The sequence below is a fragment of the Chiloscyllium punctatum genome, chromosome 12 (assembly GCF_047496795.1).
Source record: "Chiloscyllium punctatum isolate Juve2018m chromosome 12, sChiPun1.3, whole genome shotgun sequence".
NCBI lineage: Eukaryota > Metazoa > Chordata > Chondrichthyes > Orectolobiformes > Hemiscylliidae > Chiloscyllium > Chiloscyllium punctatum.
The window spans coordinates 65978319-66000208 of NC_092750.1; the positions used below are offsets into that span (position 1 = coordinate 65978319).

Consider the following 21890-nt stretch of genomic DNA (forward strand, 5'->3'; position numbering starts at 1 on the left):
ATTAATGTAGCCATTAACACATGTACGTTTGATAACCACAGTTTGTGAGAAGATTTGTAGCCCGGGTGCTCGTTGTTGTGGTTCTGTTCGCCGAGCTGGGAATTTGTGTTGCAGACGTTTCATCCCCTGTCTAGGTGACATCCTCAGTGCTTGGGAGCCTCCTGTGAAGCGTTTCTGTGATGTTTCCTCCGGCATTTATAGTGGTTTGTATCTGCTGCTTCCAGTTGTCAGTTCCAGCTGTCCGTTGCAGTAGTCGGTATATTGGGTCCAGGTCGATGTGCTTATTGATTGAATCTGTGGATGAGTGCCATGTCTCTAGGAATTCCCTGGCTATTCTCGGTTTGGCTTGTCCTATAATGGTAGTGTTGTCCCAGTCAAATTCATGTTGCTTGTCATCTGCATGTGGGGCTACTAAGGATAGCTGGTCATGTCATTTCGTGGCTAGTTGGTATTCATGAATGCGGATCGTTAACTGTCTTCCTGTTGTCCTATGCAGTGTTTTGTGCAGTCCTTGCATGGGATTTTGTACACTACATTAGGTTTTGCTCATGTTGGGTATCGGGTCCTTCGTTCTGGTGAGTTGTCGTCTGAGCGTGGCTGTTGGTTTGTGTGCTGTTATGAGTCCTAGTGGTCGCAGTAGTCTGGCTGTCAGTTCAGAAATGTTTTTGATGTATGGTAGTGTGGCTAGTCCTTTGGGTTGCGGCATGTCCTCGTTTTTTTGTAGTTCTGGTGTGCTGCAGTGTGTTGTGGCCCTTTCGAATAGTGTCCTGATGCAACTTCTTTTGTGTGTGTTGGGGTGGTTGCTTTCGTAGTTCAGGACTTGGTCTGTGTGTGTGTCTTTCCTGTAAACCTTTGTGGTGAATTCTCCGTTCGGTGTTCTCTGTACCATCACGTCTAGGAATGGGAGTTGGTTGTCCTTTTCTTCCTCTCTAGTGAATCTGATTCCTGTGAGTGTGGCGTTGATGATCCGGTGTGTGTTCTCTTTTTCTGTGTTTTTAATTATTACAAAAGGTGTCATCCACATATCTGACCCAGAGTTTGGGTTGAATTTGCGGTAAGACTTTGTTCTAACCTTTGCATTACCGCTTCTGCTATGAGTCCAGAGATCGGTGAGCCCATGGGTGTGCCGTTGATTTGTTCATATATTTGGTTGTTGAATGTGAAGTGTGTTGTGAGGCACAGGTCCAGTAGTTTGAGTATGCAGTCTTTGTTGATAGGTTCAACGTCCTGTTGTCGATGTCCAGCAGGTTGGCTATTGTTTCTTTGGCTAGGGTTTTGTCGATTGGAGGTGAACAGTGCCGTTACATCGAATGAGACCATGGTTTCTTCCTTGTCTATGTGTATATTTCTGGTGATGTCCAAGAATTCCTGTGTCGATTGTATAGATTGTCTGGATCTGCTGATCAGGTGTTTCAGTTTCTGCTGTAGTTCTTTAGCCAGTTTGTGTGATGGTGTCCCTGGTAGTGATACTGTGGGTCTGAGTGGGATGTCTAGTTGGTGCACTTTGGGTAGTCCATAGAATCTGGGGGTGTTGTTGCTTTCAGGTTTCACTCTGTAGGTCAAACCTGGTTATCTGTCCGTATTTTTGTAGGTTCCTCAGTGTGTTGTTTATCCTATGGGTGAGCTGTGGGGTGGGGTCAAACTCCCTCTTTTGGTAGGTGTTGGTATCTGCAAGTAGCTGTTGTGCTTTTTGGATATACTCTGCTTTGTCCAGGATGACAAAGAAGTTGCATCAGGACACTATTCAAAAAGGCCACAACACACTGCAGTACACCAGAACTGCAAAAAGAGGAAGAAGAACACCTATATAATGTATTCGCCAAAAATGGATACCCGCGCAATTTCATCAACAGATGCCTAAGGGAGAGACAACAGAACGAGGACATGCCGCAACCCAAAGGACTAGTCACACTACCATACATCAAAAACATTTCTGAACTGACAGCCAGACTACTGCGACCACTAGGACTCATAACAGCACACAAACCAACAGCCACTCTCAGACAACAACTCACCAGAACGAAGGACCCGATACCCAACATGAGCAAAACCAATGTAGTGTACAAAATCCCATGCAAGGACTGCACAAAACACTACATAGGACAAACAGGAAGACAGCTAACGATCCTCATCCATGAACACCAACTAGCCACGAAATGACATGACCAGCTATCCTTAGTAGCCACACACACAGATGACAAGCAACATGAATTCGACTGGGACAACACTACTATTATAGGACAAGCCAAACAGAACAGCCAGGGAATTCCTAGAGGCATGGCACTCATCCACAGATTCAATCAATTAGCACATCGACATGGACCCAATATACCGGCCACTGCAGCGGACAGCTGGAACTGACAACCGGAAGCGGCAGAGACAAACCACTATAAATGCCGGAGGAAAGATCACAGAAGCGCTTCACAGGAGGCTCCCAAGCACTGAGGATGTCACCTAGACAGGGGATGAAACGTCTGCAACACAAATTCCCAGTTTGATAACCACACTTGGGATAGCGAGAGGTGATATAAATGGCTCTTTAGCTCAGCCTTGGTTGTAATCTTGCTGCCTGATGAGCTTACCTCTCTGATGAGCTCCTTCCTGACCTTGGTTTCATTGTACAACTGTGGAAGCACTGTCTCTAGCAAGTCTCTGATCAGGGAAGGCTTATTGTGAGCTGCACAATTGAACATCACCAAAGCAACGCGTCGGACATTGAGATCAGGATCCTGCAGGGTCCGCAAAAAGTCACCTGTAAAAATAAAAAAAGGGAAACACTGGCATAATCATTCTGTTTTAAAAACGAAACAAACTATACTCTCCCAACAGCTGATATTCTTTCTCTGCTGAGCCTGGGACAAAGCAGTACCTGGGCTGGCCACTGGGTGGCAACCAACCTCCCAACAGCTCACTGATCAGGTCAATTTTCCTCAGGCTGAGACAACGATGTGTCTCGAGAACAATGCTTCACAAATGATTTTCCCTTCTGTGATCCGAGAGTGTGGTGAACCAGGACAGCTCCGAAATGAAAAGGATGGGAGAGCAGGGGTTATTCAGATTGGCAGCTTTCAAGTAAAAAGCATGCACTTTTCACTGAGTTTTTCAGGACATGGTCCAGTTAGATCCCACTCAGCATATAATCTGTGGTGATTTAAAGGGGCATTGCAGCAGTCAACATTAGGTGAAGCTCCACAAAGTACCAGCTGGGGTCACACTTTGGGAAAGCCTGATCCCAAAGGAGCAACCTTTGAGTTCAAACTAGAAACCAAGTCTGACTTTTGAGTGACAAATGTTCCCAAGTTCTTCGTCACTAGTTTCATTGTTTAAATAAGGAAAGGAAATGAAATGCACCTCAAACATCCGTGTCACACAAAATAGAGAACAGACAACTAGCACATTAAATCCGAACATTAAATCCAAGTTGTCAGAAATAACCATGTCGACCCTGTCTAATCCGATTAGAATTTTATAAATTTCCAAGAGATTCCCTTCAGTTTTCTAAACTCCAGTAAATGTTGAACTAACCAATCCAGTCTCTCTTCAAACATCAGTCTGGCAAATCTTTGCTGCACTCCTTCTGTAGCCATACCATCAAACCTCAGGTACAGAAATGATGTTTACACCCAATACACCGCGTGTGGTCTCACCAAACCTTGCACATTTGCAGCAAGACATTCCTGACCCTGTATTTGAATCCTCTCGATATAAATGCGAATTGCCTTCTTCTCCACTGCCTGGATACTTACTCTCCGTGACACCCAGGTCTTGTTGCACCTGCCCCTTTCCCAATTTATCACCAGGTAATAATCGGTGTTCCTGCTTTTGCTAAAGTGGATAACCTCAAAATTTATCCACATTCTCCTTCAGCCGTCATGTTTTTGCCCACTCATTCAACTTATCCAAACCATAATGAAGCAATGTCCTTACAGTTCACCCTCCCATCTACATTTGTAACTTGCATACAACTGGAGGTATTACATTTAGTTCCCTCGGCTAAATTATTTGTATACATTCTGAATAGCTAGGGTTCAAGCACTGATCCCTGGCTGGCATTTGAAAACTGTCCCGAATTTCCCAGAGAAACCATCGAGTAAGAATCTACATACGGCATCTGTTACACTTAGACAGTATAAGATCATTAGATATTATGTTTGGCCACACACGTGTGTGTCAGGAGAGGGGAGCTGGCCACTGCCCTCATTCACACTGTACCCCCTGCCAGAAGCCATTTGCCAACGACAAGACTCACCTATGCAGCCTTTTAGCAGCGGATCAATCCCCTGTGGATGGTCCGAAATTGTAAACTTGACAGCTGTCACCACTGTACTTCGTGAGTAGGCCGAACCTGGGGGGAGAAAGGAATTCAAAACTTCAGCACTCAAATCAACAACTTTCTTCAAACCATTACTCACCATTCAACCACGGTTGGCCCCAGAGTGGTCTGGAGAAAAACAATGTCCCTTTCTGAACAGCGACCCCTTCAATTTTAGCTGAATAGTGAACAGGTTTGGGTTTGAGAGCCACAAACAAGCACAGGCCATTCAACTCCTCAATCCCACTCCACCATTCACACCATATCTACAGCTCAACTTCACTTAGCTCCCTTTGCTCCATACCCCACAATAGCCCGGTTTAGGCAGATTTTAATATCGTTAATGCCAAGTGGGATTTCAATAATTCCATCCAGAAATAGAGATGATCACAAAGTGTCAGTGAGCAGATGGGTTGGGAGAGGCCAAACCAATACATTGGTTTTAAAAGAACTCGCGCCAAGGAAGATACCAAAATATCCAGTGCCTTGAAGCAGCAACGGTCACAAATTAAATTGTTGACCCTAATGCCACTGGAAGCACTGAAAAGCAGTCTGGTTTATGGGTTGGGTAAAGAGACTTCAAACATGCAACAGAGACCAAGTGGTCCCAAGAGTTGAGCCATTGGTATAAACAGCCAATGACAACCAAGGGAGCAAATGATTCCACCAATCGCTTAACACTTGTTTCTATTTTATAACTTGGTTCAAACTTGAAGAATTTTAGCAAAGTTTATACATTGACATATCTTATCACCTTTTAATCAAGGGTCTCCAGTATAAAAAACAGCCTTGGCTTAAGAAACCATTATGTTCATCTTAACAATGTCCTTGTGTTCTTTTCTCCATCCTATCAACAAACACCCTCAAGATCAGGGACAATAGTGAGTTACTTGAGTTTTGTGACAATTCAGAAACATTTTCATCATTACTTCCTGACACAAACCTGTAAAATTACTAGATTTGATTTATCACCATCACATGCAGTGAAACGTTTTGTTGTGTGTGCAGTACAGGCAGCTCATACCATACAAAGTGCATTGGTGGGGGCGGGGGGGGGGGGGGGGGGGGGGAAGAGACAGAACAGTGAGGATTACAAGGTTACAGCTGCAGAGAAGGTACACAAAGAGCAAGATCCACATTAAATTGACAGGGCCATTCAGATGTCTAATAACAGCAGGGAAGAAGCTGGTCTTGAATCTGTTGGTATGTGTGTTTAAGCTTTGTGTCTTCTGCCCGATGGCAGAGGGAAACACAGATGGAGTCAACGGATGACTATCTACAGCAATTCATTAGGACTTGAATTCCAATGCACCATGGTGGGATTTGAATTCATAGACTCAGAGCTGCATGTCAGCATGACATACATGAATCTTATCGGGAGTTCTCTAATATTAATGACTTGGATGTTGAGAGAACAGCATGAACAGCTGATGTTACGAAGCCATGGTTATTGTAAATTGAGAGATAGTAAACAGATTGGACAAATGCAATTCTATGTAGAAAGCAAAGCATTGCATAGAGGGAGGAGACCAAGAAAAGATTATAAATATCATTTTAAGTGCGATAGGGAGCATGCAGATCTTGTTGTACAAATGTCGTGGTCACTTAAAGTGAAAAGCACAAGTAGATGAGGATATAAAAACAGCTTTTGAATCCTTGTTTTCTTAAAATGGCCACATGGCATAGTGTACATTGAGAGCAATGATTTAATCACAATGTTCTTCATTAGCCCAGTTAGATCACAGTGTATAGAGCAGATGCTATAAAAGCAATGGGAAAAAATGCAGTATTTAAGAGGAGTTATGAAGAAAACCTGAACAGCTGGGGCTTGTTTCACTAATAAAAGTATGATTTGACAGGTCTCCAAGATAACATGGAGCTAAATTGTAATTGATTTTCGCTGAAGTGGGCGAGAATGTTTTTATTACTTTGTTAATTATAAAGGGTGGGTCAGAAATAATGTCTTCAGAGGGAGCTGGCTGACAACGGGATTTCTCTGTTACAAATCCTTCCTGGAAGCTTTGTCACAAGAAATATCCATGGAGAGAGAGCAGGGAAGCAGGATTATATAAGGTGGTTCAGATGGAGATAAACACTAGTACAAACTCGAGGCAAAACTCATCTGTCGGTGCTACTCAATTCCTTGCTCTTAACTCACTGTTATTCTTTAAACACACACTCACTCACTCAATGCCTATCTCCATCAATGGTGACCCACAGTTAAATTTTGCTCCCTTCAGATTAGACCTAATTATCAATATTCTGTTTTTAGGACATTTTTTTTTGCACAAAATCTGCCAGATTTAACAAGTTTAAAAATGAGAATAATGGTTCCAACTCTTTGAGATTAGTTGATTGAGGGTTGTGATATCTTTAATTGTTAAACCAATATTAATTAGGGAGGGAGAGACCTTATTAACAACAGCCGTCCGCCATATGAAAGGGATGAAAAATTGGTGCGGAGTGGTTGGGAGAAGAATGGTCCAAATTCCATCAATACACAGGCATGGAACAAAGTTAAAAAATCACAACACCGGGTTATAGTCCAACAGGTTTAATTGGAAGTACACTAGCTTTCGGAGCGATGCTCCTTCATCAGGTGGTTGTCAATCATCTGATGGAGTGTCGCTCCAAAAGCTAGTGTGCTTCCAGTTAAACCTGTTGGACTATAGCCTGGTGTTGTGTGATTTTTAACTTTGTACACCGCAGTCCAACACCGGCATCTCCAAATCATGCACGGAACAGACTTGATCCTTTTTTCAGTTTCAGCTCGATGGTATCATGATTTTGTTCCATTTTTCACTCCCTCCTCCCTTTCCAAGGTGTAGCCCATGATGGGGTCTGGTCCATTTGCCTTCGGGGCTGAAGTCTTTTGGACTCGAGAAGCCATTATAACGTGCCAGGGACACACTAGCTTCCAGCAAGTGGCACAGGAGAATTGTCTAAATTTGAATTTTAGATCATCATTTCTCAAAAACAGAGACGCTGAAGTCCAGTACTGAGGGCACCTTACTTCGGTTAGGGATCAGTTCCTGTCACTCCCTGGCCTGTATGATTCAGCACATCATATGGGCCATTTACCAATCATTTCAAACTCAGGTTTATCCATCCTTTCCCCGAATGCCATCTACCCAGAACGTGGGAGCAGCTTTTCAATGTGCAATACCTTGTCTCAGCATTCAAACACAATCTATATAAAACTTGCACTGAGTAGAGAGAACACACAAAGAGAAACAAACCTGAAAAAAAAAGTGTGCTTGGCTCAATGGGTAATACCTTTGTCTCTGCATCATGAGGTTCTCTGCATTTGAGACACACTCCGATTTGAGCAAATTATCTGGGCTAGAACTCCAGTGCAATTACTAAAGGGTGGCAAATTTTGAATAGCTCAAACCGAGCTATAAAAGATCCAAAGACGCAATTTGAGGAAGAGCTGATGGGTTTTTCCTAGTGTCCTGGAGTCATTTACAGCTCAGAAAAAAGCTTTTGCTCATCATGCCCATAGCCAAGTCAATCAAACACACTGGATTTGATTCCTGTAGCGTCTCTACTGAAACCACTGACTGTCACACCACAAGCATTAGAAAGAATAAAAACCCGGCACAATATCACTATGTTTGAGAGGTCTTGCTGTGCACATTTGATCACAGTTTACAAGCGACGGTACATCAAAACTACTTCATTTGCTGGAAAATATTGTGTGCCAGCTGGAGAGCAAGAAAAATACTACATAAATGCAATGTTTTATTTTAAAAGTCCATGTTGAGGTCAGTGGATTTAACCCGATTGACTACTATAAGGTTGCTCCCATATTTACCTGATGTGAGCTGTTTTTTCAGCTTGGGCAGCAGGTGACTGGGGTCGATGAGGGTCAATTTCCCCAAACATTCAGCCACCACGTTCCGAGTCCCCTCTTCAGCACATTCGCAGTTCTTGAACAGCAAAGCCCAAATGTCCTGGACGTGAGATTTCAAGCTGTCTGCCGGTGAAGAGCTGATGACTTCTTTTAGTGAGTGTAGTAACAAGTATTGGCGCTTGGGTTGACTGCTGATCTCCTTGAGAATAAAGGGAAGGTATTCACTGAGGTTTCCCACACTGATGTTCCCTAACGCGTAGGAGGCTGCTGACTTGACTTCCTCGCTAGGTGATGAAAACGCTTCAAGGATCACCAGCTTGAGTTCTTTTTGCGCACTCAGATTCATGGTGCGGCCAATCTCACCTAAGGAAAGTAGAGCCAGCAAGCGGACCGAGTCTGGTGATTTGGGACTCTTCACATCTTGGACAAATTGGTTCACCACGGTATTAGCATCCTTTGGACACGCTGAGGTAAGTGCGGCTACGCATTTAGCCACAGAATAATAGGCCTGTTTGTGCAGAACGACACCACCACCTGACTGGGCTGATGAATAGATCGTTCCTGTCAGCTGCTTCAGAAGCTCCATGTAGCCCATGTTAGGAGCCTTGGATACCACCAAAGCCTGGAAGAAGTCTAAAATGGCATTCAGAGCCCCTCCTTGGAGCAGTGGCGAACGCACTAGGTTGAACAATTCTATCAATATGGACCCACCAATCTTAGACACCGATGATGGATAGACTTTGGCCAGTGACGTCAGGAAAGTGATGGCCATCTGGGAGACGTGCATATCGCTCTCCCCAATCAGGGATGGAAGCTCCTTTAAAACCGATTCAATCATCACTGGTTTAAGGCTGTCACCATAATTCTTAATCAGGATGTCCAGTGCAGCGAGAGTGCTGAGCTTCAACGCACGCTGGTTCTTCCTAAGAAAGGAAGCCAGGATGGGAACACCCTCACCGAGAATCGGACGCAGGTCAATTTTTAAAGGAGAACTTGCGATCAGAGTTAAGGTTTTGACTGTGGTCAGTCTTGTGATCTCATTTTTGAGTCGTTCAAGGAAAATCTGCAATGTGGGATTCAGGTCAGCACCTAGGCTGTCTCCAAGATTACAGATGATCTGTCCCATGCAGGCTATCGCTCTCTCCTTCACCTCTTGGTCAATGTCAGATGCTTTCAATCTCTTTAAAGTGCTGCTGAACAGATCCTTCACATAAGGCTTAGCATCAAACGAGCAAGGCCTGCCCAGTGGACGGATGACCTCGATGAGTTGCTGAGTCACGAGCAAGGCCTCAGAAGTGATTTTGTAGAATGGATCACTAATGCAGGCTATTGTTGGTGGCAACAATGTCTTGATGTGAGGGTGGAACACTTCTGGTGGATGATTACAAAGGATGACATGGAAAAAGGTCAGTGCATCAATCTTCATGTTTGAGGTACTTGATTTATCAGTGAGAGAGTAAATAATGCCTGTAAAATGAAAAAAAGGAAATTATTTATTGTAACAGAACATTCACATTACTTTTAAATAAACACTTCCCCACAAGTCTACCCCCAATAAAACCCAAATCTGTGAAATTTCAGTCTCATGTGCACAGACGAGGTACATGGAAAAAGGGGTCCCTCACTTCTAGTCTTCTATCACCAGATTATAAAGCAATCTTTGATAACTTAATGAGTACTGCCACCGTGAGTGTTCCTCTGAATGACTGTTCCTCATTCCCAATTTCTTTAATGGGGGGAACCAGAAACAAGGTGACATGACTGTAACCATAGAGGCAGGCCTTTCAGAGACCGCTCTCAGGAGGTTTTTCTTCATACAAAGAAATGTGGAACACTTTCCCAAAATCTGTCAACTGAAAACTAGAAAAGAGAAATGGATGGATTGTTAGGCAAAGTTATTAAAAGGTTATAAAACCAAAAAGTGACAGGATGGCATTCAGATAGAGATCAGCCACGATCTAAATAAGGAGCTGGACAGACTGAAAAGATCACATGGTTGTTGATAACATCTCAGCTTCCAACGTCCCTGCTGGCTCTATATACACTGCACCTGAATTTAAGATTCACTTCCGACCCCAACTCTTGCTTTCTCAAAAATTAAACCTCCCTTGTCTTTGATCCAAATTTAGCCCAAGTTTGATTGATGCTTTCATGGTATGTTGGTATCACAGGCAAGGTCAGCATTTGTCGTCTATTCCCAATTGCCCCTCAACCATGTGGCTTGTGAAAGGACATCAGTGAACAATCTGGATTTTTACAGTACTGAAGACAACTTCGTTATGGAGACTAGTTTTAATTCCAAAATTATCAAATTCCAATCAGCTTCCATCGTGGGATTTGAAGATTTGAGCATTCAACCTGGACTTCTGATTTACTTGCCCAAAGACATCACATGTATGTATTTGTCTCCCCAGTTCAAATTATCCCTAATCCTGCCTCATTTTCTCTTCCATCCTTGGAAAAGTCAGTTTGAACTTCCCAGCGAGTACCACCAGACAGAAATGTGTGGTTTATTCTAGCCTCCCTCCCTGCTCGAGATATACCTAAGCTAATGACAGCATCTGCACTATTTCCCCAAATGAGAGCTGTTAACTCAGCACAGACCAAGGAGAGACTTGGGTTTAACTGGTGAGCAAAGCTCAGGTTCACCCCACACATATGCAATCATTCATGACAGAGGAATGTTTTTTTCCAACATTTTCAAATACACTCACAGAAAATTAGCTTTTTCCAAAGACAAACTGAAAACTATTTCCATGTGAATATATAAAACTGTTGTGGATATAGGGTACAAAGTTAAAATAATTAAATATGACAACAGCTCCCTTGCAACTCGACCTATATATTGTATATGTCGTCTGAGGAGGAGGAGGAGTTCTATGTGAGGACATAGTCTCCACTGTTCTTTTATGAATCTGACAGCATTTGTATAGCACTGCCTTCAGGAGATTAAATGGATTGACTGGAGTCTCGGTGTACCGGTTTGACAGTATCAGTGGAAGGAGTGCACTGGATGACTAGAATGATAGCTTTCATTCTGTGCTGCAGTTCTTGCTTAATCTTTGATTTGTCAAGTTAGCTATGGAATCACTGGTCGAAAAGAGGGTGTTGTTAGTCCTACCTTTAATAATAGCCTAAAGGTTAGGACAATGTTGGCTATGGACTAAGGATAAGTGTGCTGCCAACCGCCTGGGTGATTTGCTTTGCCCACGACAAGTGTTCCAGATAGCAACATGCATTCAATCCTATTTTAGGCCCAAGGTGTTAACTACATTCCACCACCACTACCATTGGCTGCACTCCGCATTCATACCTGGAACTAAGGCTGGTATATGTTCAGACAAGCCTCCAGGTAGGACACTGGCCAATTCAGTAAGGAGATTGAAACACCCTTGTCGAGTCTTCATACTCTTCTCCTTAAGCTGCTTATGCAGAGCTTTCACTATACTAGGTACCTGCATGAAAAAGGGGACACGTAAGGAGGAGAGAGGGAGGAAAAAGGAGTGGAGGTGCACATAAGTAAGAGTGGAAGTGTTTCAGCAACTTCACATTTTGGGTGAAATAGAAGCAAGGATGTCCATTCACACTAGGTAATCACATATCACTCCAAGGTAAATTAAAGTTCGCATATGACTATAACAACACACAACCTCACAAGCAGCTTTGTAGCAAGGGTAATGCACGTCATATTTATTGCAATTCTGAAAATTTCCAAAAGTTTGTTCTATTAATTCTGAATTATAATACAACTCCCAACCCACATTACACTGTGCATGCAATGCACTCCCAACCCGCTGTTACCCTGCCCCAGAAGATACATAAATAATTCTAATCTGCTATAACCTTTCGTGTTACTCATTCCTAATCCATTAGTACAGAGTATCAATGTCATTGCTATTAGATGAACTTACTCATTCTCATTACTTGGATGCTAACCAACTGCTCAGCCAGATCTAATCCATGTGTGCGCTAACTATCTTACAAACATTTCTGCCTGCATTATGGCCTTTGGCATAAACTACCAACATTTTTACCAAGTTTATAACACATGGACTGCCTGTTATTACCACAAATGCCAATCACTCCTAGGCTCATATTACCATTTTGGTGACTACTTAAGGCCAGCCAATCACTGCTGAGTTTGCGATCTCAACAAAGGAGAGACCACTTTGCGTGACCCCAAGACTGGAATGAAAGGAGGAGTATGGGTAATAGCCCCTGCATGGATGTTTTATGAATGACAAACATGGTTAGGGAAGGGAGGGGAAACTGGTGAAAATAATACCAACCAGTTGAAAATACTCACTTGATGCTGAAGCATCATTAGGGGCATGTCTCCTTGTCCCAGGGCATCTGTAGTTTGCAACCAGCTCTGGACTGGTTTGGTCTGCTTCAGAAGAGACACATATGCATGAAAAATGTCAGCCTTCACATTCTCCTCTCGCTCCTTGAATCGACTGATGAGGGCCGGTGAGACAGTCTTGTAAAACTCCTGCAGCATCTCGTGCCTGGTGCTCACAATGGCATCCAAACACTTGGTGGAAGCTCGGCGAACTTTCCAGCTCATGTCGTCATCATCGGTGTACTCCTCTTCACTGTCTGGGGTGAGCACAAGATACACAATGAGGTCTACGGCCTACAAAACCATCAGGCCTCTTCCTAGAGCACCCTGCGACACCGCACTTCCTTAATTACTGGCATGGGTAACTGCAAACATATCACCTCTGCTCAAGAAAGAGGGAGGAAGTAGCAAATGAAAAGTACAAAATCTCAGCCCATTTAGCCGACCATTTGTTGTTGGTTACATGCTGGAATCCATCATTAACTCATGGTAGGAGAGTGATATAGTGGTCACAGTAAGTCTTATAACCCAAAGGCCCATGTCTGGAGAACTTATGGACTCACCCCTGTTCCCCAAAAGGGACTGATCCCTTCCTAAGGTGTAAGATCATGGGCTCAATTAACTATGGATACCTCAAAGCGTCATTTGTTCATACCAGCTAGGGAAACCAAGCACATCAAAGCAAATCCCAATCCTTCCTTTGAAAGACTTCCACAGAGGCGTACTTCAAGCTGGTTAGCTGCTAGGATTGTTAATCCTGGTTTATTTTTCTTCCCTCAGCCAGGAAATCATAACCAGGTTAGCCAACTAGTTTTAGATTAAACCTTTTCAACAAATCAGAAGCAGATAGCACTAATATCTGCAGCTAGTGCAAGTCTTATCACTACTCTTTTGTCTTTCATTAATGGCACATTTCCAGTCATAGAGATGGAAAGCACAGAAACAGACCCTTCAGTCCAACCCATCCATGCCGACCAGATATCCCAACCCAATCTAGTCCCACCTGCCAGCACCTGGCCCATATCCCTCTAAACCCTTCTTATTCATATACCCATCCAAATGCCTCTTAAAATGTCGCAATCGTACCAGCCTCCACCACTTCCTCTGGCAGCTCATTCCATACACTTACCACCCTCTGCGTGAAAAGGTTGCCCCTTCGGTCTCTTATATCTTTTCCCTCTCACCCTAAACCTATGCCCTCTAGTTCTGGACTCCCCCAACCCCAGGGAAAGGACTTTGTCTATTTACCCTATCCATGCCTCTCAATTTTGTAAACCTCGATAAAGGTTCCGCCTCTGACTCTCCAGGGAAAACAGCCCCAGCCTGTTCAGCCTCTCCCTGGAGCTCAGATCCACCAACCCTGGCAACATCCTTGCAAATCTTTTCTGAACCCTTTCAAGTTTCACAACATCTTTCCGATAGGAAGGAGACCAAAATTGCACGCAATATTCTAACAGTGGCCTAACCAACGTCCTGTACAGCCGCAACATGACCTCTCAACTCCTGTACTCAGTACTCTGACCAATAAAGGAAAGCATACCAAATGCCTTCTTCACTATCCTATCCTATCAACCTGCGACTCCACTTTCAAGGAGCTATGAACCTGCACTCCAAGGTCTCTTTGTTCAGCAACACTCCCTTGGACCTTACCATTAAGTGTATAAGTCCTGCTAAGATTTGCTTTCCCAAAATGCAACACCTCGCATTTATCTGAATTAAACTCCATCTGCCACTTCTCAGCCCATTGGCCCATCTGGTCCAGATCCTGTTGTAATCGGAGGTAACCCTCTTCGCTGTCCACTACACCTCCAATTTTGGTGTCATCTGCAGACTTACTAAGTGTACCTCTTATGCTCGCATCCAAATCATTTATGTAAATGACAAAAAGTAGAGGGCCCAGTACCGATCCTTGTGGCACTCCACTGGTCACAGGCCTCCAGACTGAAAACCAACCCTCCACCACCACCCTCTGTCTTCTACCTTTGAGCCAGTTCTGTATCCAAATGGCTAGTTCTCCCTGTATTCCATGAGATCTAACCTTGCTAATTAGTCTCCCATGGGAAACCTCGTCCAACGCCTTACTGAAGTCCATATTGATCACATCTGCTACTCTGCCCTCAGCATCTTCTTTGTTACTTCTTCAAAAAACTCAACCAAGTTTGAGAGACAGGATTTCCCACGCACAAAGCCATGTTGAACAGATATCCTAAATTAATCTAGTCCCATATCTCTCTAAATTCTTCCTATTTTTAAACCCATCCAGATGCTTTTTAAATGTTATAATTGTACCAGCCTCCAACCATTTCCTCTGGCAGCTCATTCCATACACGCACCGTCCTCTGCATGAAAAAGTTGTCCCTTGCATCCTTTTAAATCTTTCCCCTCTCACCCTGAACCTATGCCCTCTAGCTCTGGACTCCCTCACCCCAGGGAAAAGATTTTGTCTATTTACCCTATCCATGCCCCTCAAGATTTTCTAAACCACTATAAAAGGTCATCCCTCAACCTCCGACTCTCCAGGGGAAACAGCCCCAGTCTATTCAGCTTCTCCCGAGGGCTCAAACCCTCCAAACCTGCAAGTATATTTATCTCTGCAAGTTACAAAAAGCATGTCCAACACTTCAAAGCACTGACCTTGATCCTCCTCTTCATCGGTTTTGTCTGTTTCCATGGCGTCTTCATCATCCTCATCTTGGTCATAGTTGTAGTTTGGATCATATGTGATATATTTGAGGCACAGACCAATCATAGCAGGTATGTGAAGGGACATCTCCTTTGGACATCTTAAGAGTGAACACAAAAATTTAAACAACTAATTTTCAACAAGTACAAAGAATAAGACGGGCACAGCATTGCTGGATTGAGATTTAATCGTGCTGTCAGGTTATCAAACTAGTGCTCCCTGTTAACACTAACGTGGTTTATTGTACAATGCCCAGTACATCCTATATCAGAATCCACCAAAGTCAGGAGTTCAGAATTGATGACAGCAAGTTTTGACTGCACAATACCAAGGCAACATAAATTGAACATTAAACTGATGGTCAAGCCAAAAAGAGAAGAGCAGAAGATCCCACACCTAACAGCTCATTAAAGTGAAGTCATCTCACAATGTGATTAATGCAACTCATGAATGTTCAAATTTTATTAAATTGAGTTACCAAGAGTAACATCAGACTTGAAAAGGTAAACGGTTTTTATTTCCACAGATGTTGCCAGACCTACTGAGATTCTCCAGCACTCTCTCCTTTCAGATCTCAAGAATCCACAGTATTTTGCTTGTATGTTCAAAACTTAATGTCATGTTAGTAATTCCTCAGGTGAGGTGGTGGCTGGCGACCAGAATTAATAGAGGACAAAACATAGAAAAGTGCCAGTTGACCGATATAATAGATGTCAACATTTAATCTCCCGTTGGGGTGAGCAGAACAAATCATATTTACATATCTTGTTTCCATAACCCTTCAATCATCTATCCAACAGGCCGGACGTAGGGACCTCTTGAAAACATTTCCCCTTTTACACACTTTCCACTGAGCATCAACTCTCTCAGGATGGAACTGGAAATCACGAGAATGAAAAACACAGAACCGATATTGCCCTTTTATGCTACTACCCAAAGTCAAAATTACGGCGTGAAGAAATTTTACCTGCTTCGTTATGCATTTGTTGCATTTATTGTATTATGACTAATCGGCCTTGCCACTTGAAAATTCTGAAGTAAAACCTGTTTGCTTCGATGGTCATCCTTCCATGATTTTTTTAAAACAATTCAAATAACTTGCCCATAATTTGCACTGTTCTAACAAAGAAAGACTCAAAATTTCCAAATCTGACTTCAGCAAATTTGTGAACTGTAAACCTCATCCTCAAAACAAGAGAATTCCATTATAACAATGAGCATCGTGCCTTCGCGTATCTGTAAACAGAGATGGGAATTCCAAGCTTCATTGAATGCCGAATGGATGAATATTTACATGGAACAAACGGGATACTCAAATTTCCTGGGACAATGTTCAGGAAAAGCACAGGATCTCTGGGAAAGTAATAATGTTTTCACGGCCACAGATTTGCATGCATGTATTAGGCCTGGAGTGCCCCAAACCACCAGCTGCTGAGCACTCTTCAAACATATCAATGGGAAAATCTGCACACCTTTGCTGTATTGCTGCCCCAGAGAGAAATCCACTGAAATATACAAGAGAACGATCCAAACACATTTCTTCACACTCTCGGCCCCAAGATTTCCTTGTCAATGTCCCCATTATCAAATAAATTGACATCGTTTCTTCAGTCTATGCTTTTAGATTTATTTTGGGGTTGGGGGAACAGAAAAAGAAGTGGGGTTTCAGTTGATTGTACTTCTTATTGTTCACTGCACAATCCAAGATGTCATAAGGCTGGAAGCTTGCCAAGTGGAGAAGAGCAGTAGCATGGAATGGGATCGTGATGGAACACGTTCAGGGGACTGATACAAACTTAATACAAATTCCCACAAGTATCCAAGAGGGGAAACAAAGCAACAGAATAAAACAATGTGATAATGACAAATTTTGGTAGTAAAGGTTCATAGAATCAGAATCGTCATCATGGGGCGGCATGGTGGTTCAGTGGGCAGCTCTGCTGCCTTCACAGCGCCAGGGTCCTGGGTTCAATTACACCCTCGGTCTGGAGCTTGCACAGTCGCCTTTCTCCCCCCTGTCTGCGTGGGTTTCCTCCAAGTTTCCTCCCACAGTCCAAAGACGTGCAGGATTTGTCATGCAAAATTGCCCAGAGTGTCGAGGGATGTGTAGACTAGGTGGATTAACCATAGGAAATGCAGAGCTACAGGGCTAGGGTTTGGGTGGACTGCTCTTCGGAGGGTCGGTGTGGACTCAATGGGCCGACTGGCCTGCTTCCACACCATAGGGATTCTACATTATCCTTGGCAGCAAAGACAGAGGTCATAGAGGAAAGCAAACAAATCAACAGTTGTTCAACACACCAGACCATTTCAGAACAATTGCAATGTTACCCTATTATGAAACACCAAATCTTAAGTTCGTAAAGATTTCAGAGATCAACTACCTGTGTTCATTTTAAGATCCTATGCCAATATGGGCCCTGGTCAGTTTCATAGCACAGTATGTCTGTTGTAGTGCACAATTCCTCCTTCCCTCACCCAATCAGATTTGGAACAAAAGGAGGAAAGATGCAGAAGCAAGTGAGAACTTAGAAACCAAAATGCAGGGTTGCTGCAAGGTGCTCAAGTACAGAACAACACTGATTTAAGAGGTCATTTAGCAGAACCAGGTACATCAATCCAAAGGGATTTGAGAAAGGAGAAGGGAGGGAATGGAAGCCTAATAAGCAACAGACAGGGGCATACCTTCTCACAAATGACTCAAATGCCTGGAAGCAATACTCCCGCAGCTCATCATCATCCACATTGCAGTATTTTACAACCAGGGGAATAATCTTCTCCAAATGTTCTCCTGAAAGACAACACGGTATTTTCTGTTAGAAGTCAGTAGAGGTTAACCGGAGATGAGGAAAATACTTCCAGCTATTTTGACATTGGTCATCTCTGGGGGCTACGTCAAGCATCAATACTATTTCTATTCATGATCAAAACCATTTTGATTCATAACTCTCCTCTTTACTCAAAAGAGACCCATTAGCCCAGATCATGTGGTTCCAATGGCAGTAAATGTTGAAACGTTTGCTACTATCAAAGACCATCACGAGCCAAGCCACTCACCATCCTGACTTGGAAATGTATCACTGTTCGGTGGGTCAAAATCCTGGAATTTCCTCCCTAATGGCATTGTGGGTCAACCCACGGCAGGTGAATTGCAGTGGTTCAAGAAGGCAGCTCATCACCACCACCTTCTCAGGGAAACTCCGTACAGACATTAAATGCTGGCTAGCCAGTGGCAGCCGCATTCTACAGAGGAATTAAAAAACCCACCATTTCCCAACTACCAGTTTGCACCTAAATGCTGAAGTTGCAGTTTACACTAATGCAGCTCCATGGTCAGCCCACACACTGATAAAAATGTGTACATCTTGGCTGTGAAGCAACCAAGTTACAGTTAGACAGAATCAGGATATTGATCAGCCATGGTCTAATGGAATAGTTCAACAGGTTGAATGGCTGAATTGTATTCTTACATTCTTAGAGGCAGCATGGGGTTAGAAGCAGAGTAGGGCTCTCTTGAACTTGTCCCAATCACTCCCAAGGCCGTACAACAGAAAAATCATCTCTACACACAGTTTCCAACAGTTCCAGGTCAGGTTAGGTGCACAATAAACCGCCTCCTCCTTTTTTCTCCCTTCACCAAACAGCCTCAATGGAGGCACATAAAATATCAACAGAATATGCAGAAGACAGCGCAAGCAGGCAACATTTGTGCAGTGAGGAACAGAATTAACACTTCATTCCATACAGCAAGTCACCAACCTGAATTGTCAGCTCTGCTTCTCTCTCTCCACACTTGATGTCCAGGGTACATCCACCATTTTCTAGTTTTATTTCAGGATTTCCAGCATCTGCAGTGTTCTGCTTTCGGTACAGCATTTGTGAGCAAGTGTAAAGCTTGCCCTCCACTATTCTAGTACATTTTCAGTTAAGTCAATCCATGATATCATAATTCTGTCCATTTGGATGACATTTAGGAAACACAGCAACATAGGAGCAACAACAGGCCATTCACTCCTTGAATCTTCTCTGCCATTTTAGATCATGATTCATTATCTACCTCAAAGCCACACTATTCTATACTTGACAGCACCACATCACTTTTGCTAGCAGGAATGCAACCACTATTTTACTTTCATTCAAAAAAAGTGTCAAACAACAGGGAAAAGGCTCATCAAGCTCTTCAATTTGCTGAAGTAACAGAGGAAAGATTTAAAATCAGTTGCTCACCAACTCTGTGTCCTGCCTGCCGGCTGATGGCACCAGTGCATTGGATGTAAGTTCTGGTCATAGACGTAGATTCATTCTTTGACAATTCAACCAGGAGGTGATCCATGAGCTCAGAAAAGAGACACGTGCTGCAGCTCATGACCAGATGACCCAGAGCAATGATGGCTCTCTTACGAACAGCCAGCCTTGGACTAGACAGCTGAGGCAGCAGGCAGGTCAGGATTGAGGAGTGAAAGGTGATCAGAGTCCCACCCAACCTGCAATGGGAAATGTGAAGGGACATTCAGAATACACAGAGTTATCAGGGTAGTCATCACATCTATTTAAATAAGTTCCCTCTGCCATACCCACAAAAGATGGATACCAAAACTCTGTACATTTCCAGCTTCCTCACCGACCACATTAAGTGATACCTTCAGGAAGGCAATCCACTTCATGCAGCCAGTCATCCTGAGTGCTAACCTGCTTTAAATTGGCAGAAAGCAATCTTCCATCAATATCAGCCCTTCCAGATCCCACTGATGAAAGGTCAGTATTACCTTGAATAGGTATCTATTCTAGTGAACTGGTTTATATATATTTCCACACCCCAGAAAGCTATTTAGCCCCTGCACCTGTACCAGCTTATTAAAACAACTATCCAATTAATCCCACTCACCTACACTTTCACCATCGCACCACAATTTTATCCTCCTTTTCAAAATAGACCCAATTTACTTTGGACAAATTTCATTTAATCTGCTTACAGCATCCTTTCAGGCAATGCACTTTAAATAATTTGTTGACTGACTTTTACCAGCCCTTCCCACTCAACATTTCCTTTCTTCCACCTTAACCCTCCCTCAAAACTAAGGAGGGGAGGCTAACTCAATATGTATACTGCAAAGAACATGCTATATTAATATTAAGTACACTGGAGTTTTAATATTGTGCTTTCTGTGTATGCTAAGCTTAGCCTAGCTCCATAACATCTCAAAGACAATGTGCTGCATAGTCAGCTGTTACCTGCCACCTCAGACAGACATTATGGTATCACACCCACTCCAAAAACTTAAGCACACTGTACAGCCTGTCATTCTAGAGAGTACTGAGGAGTGAGGCACGACTGAAGTTACCATCTTTCCGATGAGATGGTATGCCAAGACCCAGTCTGCTTTCATAGTGGATATAAGGGACATCTTGGCACCATTTTCAGAGCAAAAAAGTTCACCCCAATGCAGGTGAATTATAGAGTGCAGAAGGAAGACACTGCTTCTACCCTAATCAACACTTACTCTCAACTATCACTAGCCTCCTTCACGTTTGTGTACCTTTGCTGTGTGCAAAGTGGCCATCAGATTTTCAGTATTACAAGTGACTGCAACATAGGAACAGGAATAGGCTATTCAGCCCCCACCATTCAACATCATCATGGCTGATGTGTGACCCATTTCAATGTGCCTACCTTGGACCCATATCCCTTGGACAATAAAACTGGTCTCTGATTTAAATTTAAACAACTTAATTAGCATCAACCACTTTTTGAGGAAGAGAGAGTTCCAAACATCTATTACTGTCTGTAAAACTGCTTTCTAACATCCCTCAAGTGCCTGGCCCTAATTCTCAGACTGTGCCCCCTGGATAGGATAGTTTATCCTTATCTACCCTGTCATTCCCTATTAATATCCCAAAGACCTTGATTAGATCACCCCTGAGACTTAATTTGTCTGACCCTTCTTCATATCTTTATCCCTGAAGTTCAGGTATCATTCTTTAAACCCGTGTTGAACTCTCTCAAGGGCCAAGCATCCTTCCTAAGCTATCGTGCCCAGATCTGTTCACAATATTCTAAGTGGGGTCTAACTAGGGTTTTGTACAACTGCAGCATAAAGCCTCCCTCCCAACACTCCAGACCTTTAGATATGAAGGCTAGCATTCCATTAGCCTTCTTGATTATTTTCTGTACCTGTTTGTGGCATTTTAAAATCCTGAACGCCCAAACTTTCATGGGGCATCCACCTTTGCCTACTAAATTTAAAAATCCAGACTTATCCTTTTTTGGTCCGACATGATAACCTCACTTGCTTATATCAAAATTAATCTGCCACAACTTTGCCCATTCACTCAATCTATCAATACCCTGTTATAATGTTATAATCGTCACCACTATCTGCAATACAATGCAAATTGGTGTTGGCAGCAAATTTGAATACGGTATTTGACTTTTTAAGCCACTATCCAAGTCATTAAAGAATATTACAAATAACTGAGGCCCCAATACAGATCCTTGTGGGAAATCACTACTGATGTTCTGCCACTTTGAGTACATACATATTAACCCAACTATTTCCTGCCACTCATCCAATTTTCTATCCAAGTTAATTTGCCCTCAATTCCGATGGCTTCCGCTTTAGCTAACTTTTTTTGTGTGGGACTTTATGAAAACCCTTCTCGCAGATTGTCTGTGTGCTTGGCAGTCATCCTCAAGCTA

General features: G+C 43.1%; 1 protein-coding gene across 1 annotated transcript in view; it reads right to left on the reverse strand.

The window, feature by feature from the left end:
* LOC140483891 (cullin-associated NEDD8-dissociated protein 1-like) overlaps positions 1–21890 on the reverse strand; it is a 42691-nt gene that overhangs the window by 7176 nt on the left and 13625 nt on the right. The window contains exons 5-12 of the mRNA XM_072582683.1: positions 19421–19677; positions 17879–17984; positions 15145–15293; positions 12475–12767; positions 11482–11623; positions 8130–9635; positions 4250–4345; positions 2583–2752 (exon numbers count right to left, since the gene is read on the reverse strand). Coding sequence (XP_072438784.1) covers positions 2583–2752; positions 4250–4345; positions 8130–9635; positions 11482–11623; positions 12475–12767; positions 15145–15293; positions 17879–17984; positions 19421–19677 — 2719 coding nt within the window. The remainder of the gene's footprint in view (positions 1–2582; positions 2753–4249; positions 4346–8129; positions 9636–11481; positions 11624–12474; positions 12768–15144; positions 15294–17878; positions 17985–19420; positions 19678–21890) is intronic.